This window comes from Cicer arietinum, chromosome 6 (genome assembly GCF_000331145.2).
Source record: "Cicer arietinum cultivar CDC Frontier isolate Library 1 chromosome 6, Cicar.CDCFrontier_v2.0, whole genome shotgun sequence".
Taxonomy (NCBI): Eukaryota; Viridiplantae; Streptophyta; class Magnoliopsida; order Fabales; family Fabaceae; genus Cicer; species Cicer arietinum.
In genome coordinates this window covers 8696149-8706816 of record NC_021165.2, presented here as the reverse complement: position 1 = coordinate 8706816, position 10668 = coordinate 8696149, and the positions used below count along the sequence as shown (strand labels likewise).

The 10668-nt window shown below is 26.8% G+C and overlaps 3 protein-coding genes across 4 annotated transcripts in view; 1 reads left to right on the top strand and 2 right to left on the bottom strand.

Moving 5' to 3' along the window:
• The first annotated feature begins 2350 nt into the window (after positions 1–2350).
• LOC101489533 (serine/threonine-protein kinase SAPK7) lies at positions 2351–5182 on the top strand. 2 transcript variants are annotated; one of them, XM_004504129.4, is made up of 9 exons: positions 2353–2583; positions 3224–3298; positions 3417–3518; positions 3710–3763; positions 3853–3936; positions 4099–4191; positions 4384–4488; positions 4617–4715; positions 4830–5182. In XM_004504129.4, exons 1-9 carry the CDS (start codon positions 2464–2466, stop codon positions 5034–5036), a joined length of 939 nt encoding a protein of 312 aa, XP_004504186.3. In that variant the 5' UTR covers positions 2353–2463; the 3' UTR covers positions 5037–5182. The 2 variants fall into 2 exon arrangements, with proteins under 2 accessions (XP_073226048.1, XP_004504186.3); XM_073369947.1 differs by lacking the exon at positions 3224–3298 and having other exon boundaries at positions 2351–2583.
• A 1307-nt stretch (positions 5183–6489) lies between these two features.
• Positions 6490–8376, bottom strand: LOC101493759 (uncharacterized). The gene is made up of 2 exons (XM_012716812.3): positions 7798–8376; positions 6490–7353 (listed from the first exon to the last, which is right to left on the bottom strand). Exons 1-2 carry the CDS (start codon positions 8149–8151, stop codon positions 6760–6762), a joined length of 948 nt encoding a protein of 315 aa, XP_012572266.1. The 5' UTR covers positions 8152–8376; the 3' UTR covers positions 6490–6759.
• Positions 8377–9013: 637 nt separating this feature from the next.
• LOC105852261 (uncharacterized) overlaps positions 9014–10668 on the bottom strand; it is a 10012-nt gene continuing 8357 nt past the window's right edge. Inside the window, exon 3 of the mRNA XM_073370391.1 lies at positions 9014–9132. Within this exon, the coding sequence (XP_073226492.1) occupies positions 9029–9132 (104 nt within the window). The 3' untranslated portion in view covers positions 9014–9028. The remainder of the gene's footprint in view (positions 9133–10668) is intronic.

Below are 10668 nucleotides of genomic sequence, written 5' to 3'. Positions count from 1 at the left end.
GAATTAGGTGTTAGTAAAGTTTCTTGTTTTTAGTGATATGGTAGTTGGATTTTCTAAGTTTAAGAACAAAGCTTAATAAAAACTGCAGTAAGTAAATGGACACTTTAAGATTTATTCTGGTTCCCCTTATAACCAAGGGTACGTCCAATCCTCTTGCACACCATAAGAGATTAATCCAATACTTGTCAGAAAATGTACAACTCCCACCCTGGGATTCTTGCTACAAATCTTCTAACAATACTTCTAAGATAGCACACCACTATCTTACTTGTACAAATGATACAATAAGGTTTGAATAAATCTAAGATGTGGTATATTGATAAACAACTCAATAGTAATTCAAGTACTTGAGAACTTTTAGAATGATATGAAAATCTAATGCAAGTACTTAGAAAAATCAGAATTTTGTTCAAAGTTGTTTTATGAATTAATTCAAGGATGGTTAATTTTTGATCTGAAGTTATGGGGTATTTATACTCCATAAAACATCCTTTCAGATTCGTGGCCATTGATCCAAGAGGTTTGATGAAAAATTACAATGTTCTAGAGGCATTCCAGATCTGAAAAATTGTAATGTTTCCAGGTGTATTCGAATACAGTATATGTGTATTCGAATACACGTCTTTGTAACGTTCAAAAAATTCAAATTTTACATCTTGTATTCGAATACACATCAGTGTAGTCGAATACAGATTAGTGTATTTTAGCCTCTGACTTAACTTGTATTCGACTACATATGGGTGTAGTCGAATACACTTGGCCACTGACTTAGCTTGTATTCGACTACAGATGGGTGTAGTCGAATACACCATTTAACGTTTTGCCTCTGACTTAAGTTGTATTCGAATACAACATGGTGTATTCGAATACACTTATGCAAATTGTCAAAAATATGATTTTAAATGATTTGTTAATGTTGTTTTTTGATTTTCGAAAATATGTTAAATGCATATGTAAATATGAATTGTTCTCATGTATTTGAACTATTGATTTGTATCATATACCTTTACATTTAATCATTTATTATTTGGATTTTAAAGCTTATTGAAGATAGTTTGATCTTCTTTTTATTCTTGTTGCATTGTCCATAGTTGGTGATCTTCTTTTTGATGTAGTTTACAGTTATCTTTTTTTTTTTACAAAATTTCAAAAAATTGATCAAAATTTTTAAGCAAAACTGATAAAATTAATTATCATCTTTAATATAATGCATCTTTCATCAAATTCATGCTTAAATCTTTAAATAAACTCATATTTTCATTCTTTATTTGATGAATTTGATGTTGTTGGAGATGAAAATATGAATTTATTTGAATATTTGAGTTTTTCATTTGATGAAATTTGCATTATATTGAAGATAATAATTAATTTTATAAGTTTTGTTTGAAAATTTTGATGATTTTTTTTTTTTTTTAAAATGATAACATTACATTTTAAAATATAAAAGATCAAATTATCACTTAAAATTAAAATAAAAAATAAAACTGAAATAAATAAATAAATAAAATATTAAAACGTTAACTGAAATTAAGCGAATGGACTATTTAACCATAAAATTATTTACTAGTGTCAATTTTTTTTTATTATTAATCAGGTATTCTAAATCTAAATTCTAAATTTAGGTTCAAAGATATTATTGTTTGAATTTAAACGTTAATACGTTAAAGACAAAAAAAAAAATCACCGGTTAATGTTAAGCATTTCACCCCGAAAATTTATGGTAAGCAATCAAAATTCAGAAAAGCTAGTTCTTTTTCTATCAAAATTTGAAAAGCTAGATATTTTCAACGGACACTTTCGATCTACATTTTCAAAATACAGTTCTATATCATATTTTTAAAATATAAATAGAGGTATTACTATTTTTTTTATGTAGTCCATGCAACGCTCGGGCCATGTAAGAAGACGTAAAAATAAAAGACAATATTTTTCTCCAAAATTACATTATAAAATATTAGTTTCTTTTTTTACTCTCCTGATTTTTTTTTCTCATGGTTAAAAAAGAGTTAGAGACACAAAACACAAAAATTATTTTTACAAAAATTGTGTCTCTATTTCTCTCTTAATATAAAGAAGCAAATGAGATATCAAAATTATCTTTTTTTTTAGATTTTACTTTTTGAAAGAAAAAATTATTTATTAAAAAAAAGAAAATATTATTTATTAAAAAAATAAAAAATATATCTTTTGCTACTAATATTTGGTCACTGATAGAGTGAGATTTTTCACAAAATTTGCATAGCATTCAATCGCACTCATAAAGATTAGCCCAACCTCAATTAATTACCATTGAATGTCTCAAAAGTCACGCCCATCAAATAAATTTATTTGCAGACAAATATCCTAATTGAAATACATACAATAAATGTAATTTTAGTAGTGATGTATTTAGTTTAGTCCAAACAGGAATTACTTATTTTGCAGTTTGTTTATCTAGGAATTGTTAAGAACAAAAATAAGGGAATGGAGAATTATGAGGAAGTGAAGAATATTGGGGATGGAAATTTTGCAATTGTAAAGCTTTTACGCCACAAAGAGACTAAAGCCCTCTTTGCCGTCAAATACATCTCAAGAGATCAAACGGTATGGTGAAATATATCACTCATAAATATATTATATTTTGATTTTTTATTCTCAATATTTTTCTATTTATTCCTTAAATATAGAGAAAAAAAGCTGCTTTTATTCTTATTGTTTTAGTTGTTATCTCTGATCAGGTATATATATATTTATGTTGGATTTAATACTTATGATTCATATTTTAGAGATTAAAATCAGGTAATTTACATGTTGCAGAACTACATATAATCAACATGAACAAATATTATAGATTTATTTTATTATGACAACAACAGCACCAAAATCAAAATTATCAGAATTTAAGGGATTGATGAATTTTATTAAATTCTGAAAAGCTTAAATTCAAATCTTGAATATAACAATTTTTTAAAACTTTTTTACTTATGTTCTAACTGAACTTTAGATTTTGGAGACTCGTCTCTTTAAAAATTAGGATTAAAAAGAAAAAAAAAAAAAAAAAAAAAACAAAATTCTCCTATATTATAAGAGCTAAAATAAACAAAATAGTAAAAGAAAATATTGTATATTTGTAGAGAAAAAAAAAATTTAAAATCTAGTTTTTGTTACACAATTATGTCTCGTCTTGTGAATGATTTCTTTTGTATTTCTTAATTTTGAAACAAATATAATATATTTTCTATAGATTGATGAAAGGGTGGAAAGGGAAATCATAAACCATAGATCTCTTCATCATCCAAATATTATTCAGTTCAAGGAGGTAAACATGTTTATGCCATATTATAGTTGTAAATATTTGCTTCGTTTTTACATTGTATATATGATAGTATAAGTTGTTTGTTTAATTTTTAAAAAAGTAAATGTGAATTACTTTTCAGGTGATTTTGACTCCAACACATATTGCAATAGTTATGGAGTATGCAGCTAATGGTGATTTATTTGATTATGTTTGTAATCAGGGTAAATTAAGTGAAGATGAGGTTCGCTATAGATTCACCCTTCAAAAGAACTCTTCTATTTAAATTTGTCTTTGTCTTTTGTTGTTGGTAAATTATATTTAAATTTGTTATAAAGTGTACTAATGGATTGCTCTATATTTCTATATTTATGTCATATTTACTAAAAACAACTATGAATTTGTTAACTCTGTTGCAACTTGCACATATTTTAGGCTCGGTATTTCTTCCAACAACTCATTTCAGGGGTTAGTCATTGTCATGACATGGTAATTAATTAAATATTTTTGTTTCAAATTTCAATATATATGTAGTATAATAATAATAATATAATTGATTAATTGTCTTTATTTTGTAGGAAATATGTCACCGAGACTTAAAGTTTGAGAACACATTATTGGATGGAAGGCGTATTAAAATTTGTGATTTTGGCTATTCTAAGGTTCAGCATCTATCAATGTAGATTTCCTTTTTAATTTGTCAATAGAAAATAATGCTTGTTTTTTTTCAATATTGGAATGATTAATGTTTATAAATAAGTGATCACAAATAAATAATATTTGATAATTATGCTTCTAATAAGTTTTATTTATTTTTTAATTAGTCACGTCTACTACATTCGAGGCCCAATTCAAGGATAGGAACTCTATCCTATATTGCACCAGAGATTTTTTCTTGTAAGGAATACGATGGAAAGGTAATATAATTTTTAATTTTCCATATTCAAGTTAATAAAATGGTTCAAGGATTTAATTGGTACGTGTAAACAAAAATTTACACTTTAAATCAATCATAATATATGAATTTGGCTTAATGTGTTTCCCTATAGAACATAATATATGATTGTTCGTTTTTTTTTATTAATACTATTTTTTTTGTACCTATTCAGTTAGCAGATGTTTGGTCATGTGGAGTGATACTTTATATAATGCTAGTGGGAGAATTGCCATTTGGGGACCAAAAGGATTTGAAAAATCCCCAGAAAACCGTAAATGTACTTAATTAATAATTATATTTTCTTTTTTCAACTAAAGTAAATAGGTTATCATATGTATATATATGTATTTTTTTTATTTTTGAAAATCATATGTCTATTCTTGCTAACTATACTACTTTTTGCAGCAAATTATGCTTGCTCAATACAAGATTCCAAACACCATTCATATATCTCAAGATTGTAGAAATCTAATATCTCGCATTTTTGTGGCAAATCCGGTGAAAGTATGCATATGCTTTAATTTGTTGTTGAGTAATATCTCCTATTATTTTTATTCATTTAATTACTTGATATAAGTAGTAAGTATGTGTTAACTATATGTTATAATTTCAATGTAGAGAATCACCATGAGAGAAATTAAGTCCCACGCATGGTTTTTAAAGGACTTGCCTAAGGAATCAACAAAAGGGGGTCAAGATGTGTACTACTCTTCTCTTCAAACTATAGAAGAGATTATGAACATTCTTGATGAGGCTAAAAATCTACCAGAAACTTCTAGTAGAGATCAATTGGAGGATTTAGCTGAGGCTTTAAAGAAGATGTAACTGAACAAGAAGGCATAGACTACATTTGGCAAGTAAAAAAAAAAACGAGTTTATAATTTATAAACTATAAATTTTGTTTGATAACACTCATTTATAATTCATAATTTATAGTATTTTTCGATAAGTTAATTTAAGCAGTTTATGAATTTATAGCTTATTATATTTTTATTTTTATTATTTTAACTAAAATTCATTTTTATCTTTTATAATTTTTTATTCTAATTTAACATAAATACGTTTAGAATAATTTATATAATCAAAAATAATTTTAATAAATAATGACTCGTAGTAAATAATTTAAAACAATTTATTTATTATAAATTTAAATAATTTATAAATAATTTAAATATTAATATGATTAATGTTAAAAATAAATAATTTCTTTATTTGTTTTAATTGAAAATAAATAAAATAGATAAATAAATAAAAATTTCATATTGATAAATTTTGAATTTTACCAAAAAAAATAATTATTAAGTAAACTTTACATATTAACAAAAATTATACATTTTTTATTTTTACTACAATTTGTAGTTATAAAAGTTTTAAGTAGATAACTTTTGTTTTATAGAAATTAAGGAGTAAAGGGGTTCAAAAATATGATGGTTGATAACCTTAAAAATGGAATTATTCATTTTAGATGAATCAAATCATATTTTATTAGAGGTTTAATACATTTATCTCATTCTAATTGATTTTGATAGATAAACTTAAATCAGGTTCAATAAATGATACAAAGTTTAATACATCTATCACAACAATATACAATATAAATCTCTTTTTTACAAAAAATAATATTACTCTTGAATGAAATATAAACAAAAAGAATATCTAAAAATTAATGTATTTGATCAAATGAAATAAGATAGTTCATTGTTTTATCTCCTTTATTTGGTCAAACACATAAATATAAGATTGACCGTTCAATAAAAGATAAACAAAAACATTTTTAACTTAATTGGTTTCGTGAATTATTTATGTCATATTATATTTAACTATTACTAAAAATATATATTTTGATCTTTTAAAAAAATTATATTTTAATTTGTCATTAAAAATATGATTTAGTAGAATTTTACCCTTTTGTTTATGAAACAAAATTGTAATATTGAAGGGAAAAACTCCCACAAAATAGTAGAAGCACACTAGTATCTTCTAATTGATTCCATGGATAAAAAGGTCAAACATAATTATTCAAACTTTGAATATGCTTTTTTTATAGAAACTTATTAGAAAGATGTATCCATATGGACCATATCTATTGAAATCATTGGCACCTGAAAATTATGTTCTGTCAACTATGACAAGAGTAACGTTGCTTTTCTACAAAGCAAAAGAATCATATTCTCCTTTTCATCAGCAAAGCTTCTTCAAGACCTCACACTCACAACCAAATCTTGCTTGTGAATCAATTGAGTTACATACTACGAGAAATTTATCAAAAAATATATATGTAGGAAAGGAAAAAACACTTTTTTTTAAGGATTGGTCTTGTGATGAAGTTTAAGTAGCATATATATACACGAGGTTTTAAATTCAAACATCATAGTCTTTGTTTGACACAAACATTTTTTTTTTACATTTCACATATCATTTTTCAACATATTTTTTTCTTTTTCCTTTTCCTATCAACTATTTTTCCTCTTTGATATATGGTACAATTAACCAACAATAACATAACATAGCTGAGTTTAGCATGGAAAACAAAATGTTACATAGCTACTTATTTATGACTGCACATATCCAAAATCTTCTTTCTTCCTTCTACAATTTCATCAAACAAATCATCAACTTTCCCTGTTAGATTCTCAACACCACATTTCAACAATTCAAAGCAACTTTTAAAGTTCTCAACTTTTACTTGTATCTCATACTGTGTTTCATAAACTATTGTTCTCTCCAACACCACCTTCAATTCCTCCATAGCAATCTTTGCTTGTTGGAATTCAAGGAACAAAATCCCTGGCAGCCCATTAATCTTTTCTATCTCCTTTCCAACTTTCTGTTGCAATCTTGCCATTGAAACCGTAAAACTTGATCCAAAAGCAATGTTTCCTTCATATCCTTGATGATCAAAGCATGAGGAAGACCAACAATATGTAACTCCACTTAGCAAAATCATTAGTAGTAATGAACTAACTCTTTTCATTGCATAAAGAACGCCTCGAAAGCCATTGAATTCGTTTAACTTTGATTCTAAAGAGATGTTTTGATTTAGACATTGAGATAATGAATGAATTCTTGTTTCCATTAGACTTTTATTTTCCTCTTCCAATCCTAGAATCTCCCTTTGACTAATATTTATTGTTCTAATAACCTGCATATAGCATATATATATACATGTGTTAGATAAATAGAACAAATTTGATTGACTTTTCCAATTCATAAAGATTTTGAAGGAAAATTTGGAACATAATTTTATATGGATGAAGAAAAAAATTCTAAATGGTAGTTGCCACAATTACAGCTTCATTTTGATATTTGATATTATATACAGAGAATTGCAATCAAATGCAGTTTTGGGTCAAAAGCAAAGGGTTGACCTACCTTATGCTTGACCGGACTCTGATTGTAAATTGCGGTTGTGATATTCAATATTATCGAGAATTACAGTCAAATGCGGTATCACAGTTCGATTGCAATGATGAAAACATAAAAATCTTATAGTGCATGACCGAAAAAGACATCAGAAACCTTGATGTCACGACCCAGATCACTATTGTGGACTTTTTTAAAAGTTTGTGTAAAAGTATATACCAACCTGATGTGAAAGCTCTGGATTCAAATGATGGTAACCATCTAATGAAGTAGCTATATTAGAGCCAGATGAAGAATAGTTCTCTATTCCAGAAATAGAAGATTTGAGCACATGACAAATATCCCAAAGCCTTGAACTTTCATCCATGTATTCATCCAACCATTTTCCTCCAACTGGCAAACTAAGGTTTTGTACCAAAAGGGTCAATTGGGAATGGAAAGATTGTAGAGATGAGAGCACATTTGAAATGAATTGGATTGACATGAAGTTATTATTATGTGAGTAGAAGGATTGGTGAAGCTCATTGAGTTCTTGAGTAAGGAAGTTATAGAAATTGGTGCATGAATTAGAAGCCATAGGGAAAAGAGAGTGGAGTTGAAGGAAAGTTGATGGAGATTGATTGATTTATATAATTGGAAGATTAAGATGCAATAATTAAACAAGTGGGTAGATAAGAGGTTTCTAACCTTTTATGGTGTTAAGTTACTATTGGGTGTAATTATGAATGTTCCCTATAGAGTGGAGAGGATGATTGGGAATCTTCTGTTTTTTTTACTTTTTATTATGAAACGTTGGAGATATAAAGAGGAAGATAAAAAAGAAAATATTATAATCTTAAAAACAGAATATATAGTATTATAAATCATGTTTAGAGATACTATTTTTTAAATGAAATATATGCAGAAATAATAAATTTAATTTAGATATATTAGAAGGAGTATAATATACAAAGCATAGCATGTAAATCACAAAGATCTTATTTTTCACTTTCTCATACATAGAGGTCTATTATTATTCCTTCAAGGTTTTTTAGTATATGCTTCCTGGTTTTGAAAGTTAATTTGACTCCTTAAATTAAGATTCTTTTTTTCATTCCTCTATTTTGATTTGATTCATGTTAGATTTTTTTATATATAAAAACAACCATAATTAGAGTTTTTGTCACACTCACACGTATTAAAATACTTGTTGGATTCAAAAAGCTTTATTTTTTGCTTATTTTTATATTATAATTTGATCTATCTTCTCATTATTATAACTTCTACAACAATAAGCACAATGCACCTTTTTGTTTTGGTATTATTAAAAGAAGTGGTATATAGTCCATTTTGGTTCTTTTGAAAAAAGAAATAAATGATAGCGTTAGCATTTTGCACACTATAATGGAGATTCTTCATTCTTTTTTAGCACCCAACATTCTATTGTGCACGTAAGAAAAAAGAATTAAACACCCTCATTTGCATGAAACATATTTACCACCCCAAACAATGTCAATGACTCTAAAAGGTACACAAATATACACAATACTGCCACCAACATGACTTCTGCTATACACATCTGGAAAAAAACACATTTTGTGTTAGAAATACACTTTCGAACAAATTATGTTGTCAGAAACACACACTATTACAAAAATGAGTAAAATGAAATAATTTTTAATAATCTCATTTATTGATTGAACAAAATATTACAAATGAATGATTATATGTACAATAAATAACTCCAAACATCCCTTAAACTAATGAAATGATAAAGAAAGATCGTTATCAAACTAATTATCTATCTAATACACACATCTGAAAAGATATGTGTGATTTTTTTCAGAAATGTGGGGTGATAAGTAGGCCCCTACAAAACATGCAGTGACTTATTGGTTGGAACTTGAAAAGAAGAGTAGAAGAGATTATGTTATGTACAGCAGTGACCACAACACAACATTATCTTTCTAGTTTGCCACGAATTCCAAGTCCTCATTCAATGTATCTTCATTAGCCAAATCTATTGATAGATTAGGGGATTGCAATGATTCTTGACCAAAGAAGACTTTAACACTTTTAGCACCCTACAGATCCAACTTCAAGTAGTAACTTATAAAAAATGTACAAAGAAGACTGCGGAGAGCAGCAAAATTTTAATTTAATACTCCATTCGATACTTTTTATGAGAGACAGTTGACTCAATAAAATTAAATGTATTTGATCTATATACTTCAATTTTTATTGACTCAAATGTCGTTTATAAAAAAAGACCGGAGGTAGTATTCGTGTGGTACCTTGAAATAATTTAAATAATTAAAAATTACACGGAGGTAGTATTCGTGTGGTACCTTGAAATAATTTAAATAATTAAAAATTACACCGTTTCTTGTTGACTCAAATGTGGCTTATAAAACCCTGTTTCAATTTTCAACCCATTTCTTTGAGTGCAAGATTAGATAAGCAACATTCTTTAGATTTCCATTATTATAAGTAGTACTTTCTTTGTCTACTTGTCCAATTTGGGATCTCAATAAAAGACTTACTTTGCAATTATCTGTTTTAAAATTAAAATTTACAGTATCCATATTGAAAGTTGAAACCTGAAACTCACTATCAGAACAACAAAATATCCATCCATGACATTAAATTTTCTTTCCTCAGAAATCAGGTGCAATTCAATTTTTTATAATGACTTTTATCATGTGAAACTGTCAATATAATTTTCCAATGCTACAAAAACTACAACATATAAATGTCCTTTGAAAAAAGCTCCTCTAAAGTGAGTTTGTAAAATGAGCATATCACTAGTTAATAGTACTTAATACCAAAAGCATAAAGAGAAAGTTAAGGTATGCACCTCTTTGGAAGCTTCAACTAGAGCAACATGAAAAACCTTAAAGCAATTTGGTTCCAAGATCACAACCATAAACAGTATCCACTAGACTTCAAATGCTTTACTAATAATAACCGTGATCAAAATGAACTACTTGAGGTTTCTGAAATGAATCAATCTACCTTGAGGACAAAATATTACAATTGAGAACAACACTGAACAAAATATGAAAAGAAAGTACAAGCACAAGGGCATTGATAGAGAAACAAAGAAATCAAAGTT

What these genes read in the sequence shown, in the direction of transcription:
- LOC101489533 (XM_004504129.4), top strand. Translation starts at nt 2,464, where the DNA reads ATGGAGAATTATGAGGAAGTGAAGAATATTGGGGATGGAAATTTTGCA. An exon ending in ATCCCCAGAAAACCGTAAAT is followed by an intron (nt 4,489 to 4,616) that starts GTACTTAATTAA and finishes TACTTTTTGCAG; the next exon opens with CAAATTATGCTTGCTCAATA. An exon ending in TTGTGGCAAATCCGGTGAAA is followed by an intron (nt 4,716 to 4,829) that starts GTATGCATATGC and finishes ATTTCAATGTAG; the next exon opens with AGAATCACCATGAGAGAAAT.
- LOC101493759 (XM_012716812.3), bottom strand. Translation starts at nt 8,151, where the DNA reads ATGGCTTCTAATTCATGCACCAATTTCTATAACTTCCTTACTCAAGAA. An exon ending in ATCCAGAGCTTTCACATCAG is followed by an intron (nt 7,354 to 7,797) that starts GTTGGTATATAC and finishes TGCTATATGCAG; the next exon opens with GTTATTAGAACAATAAATAT.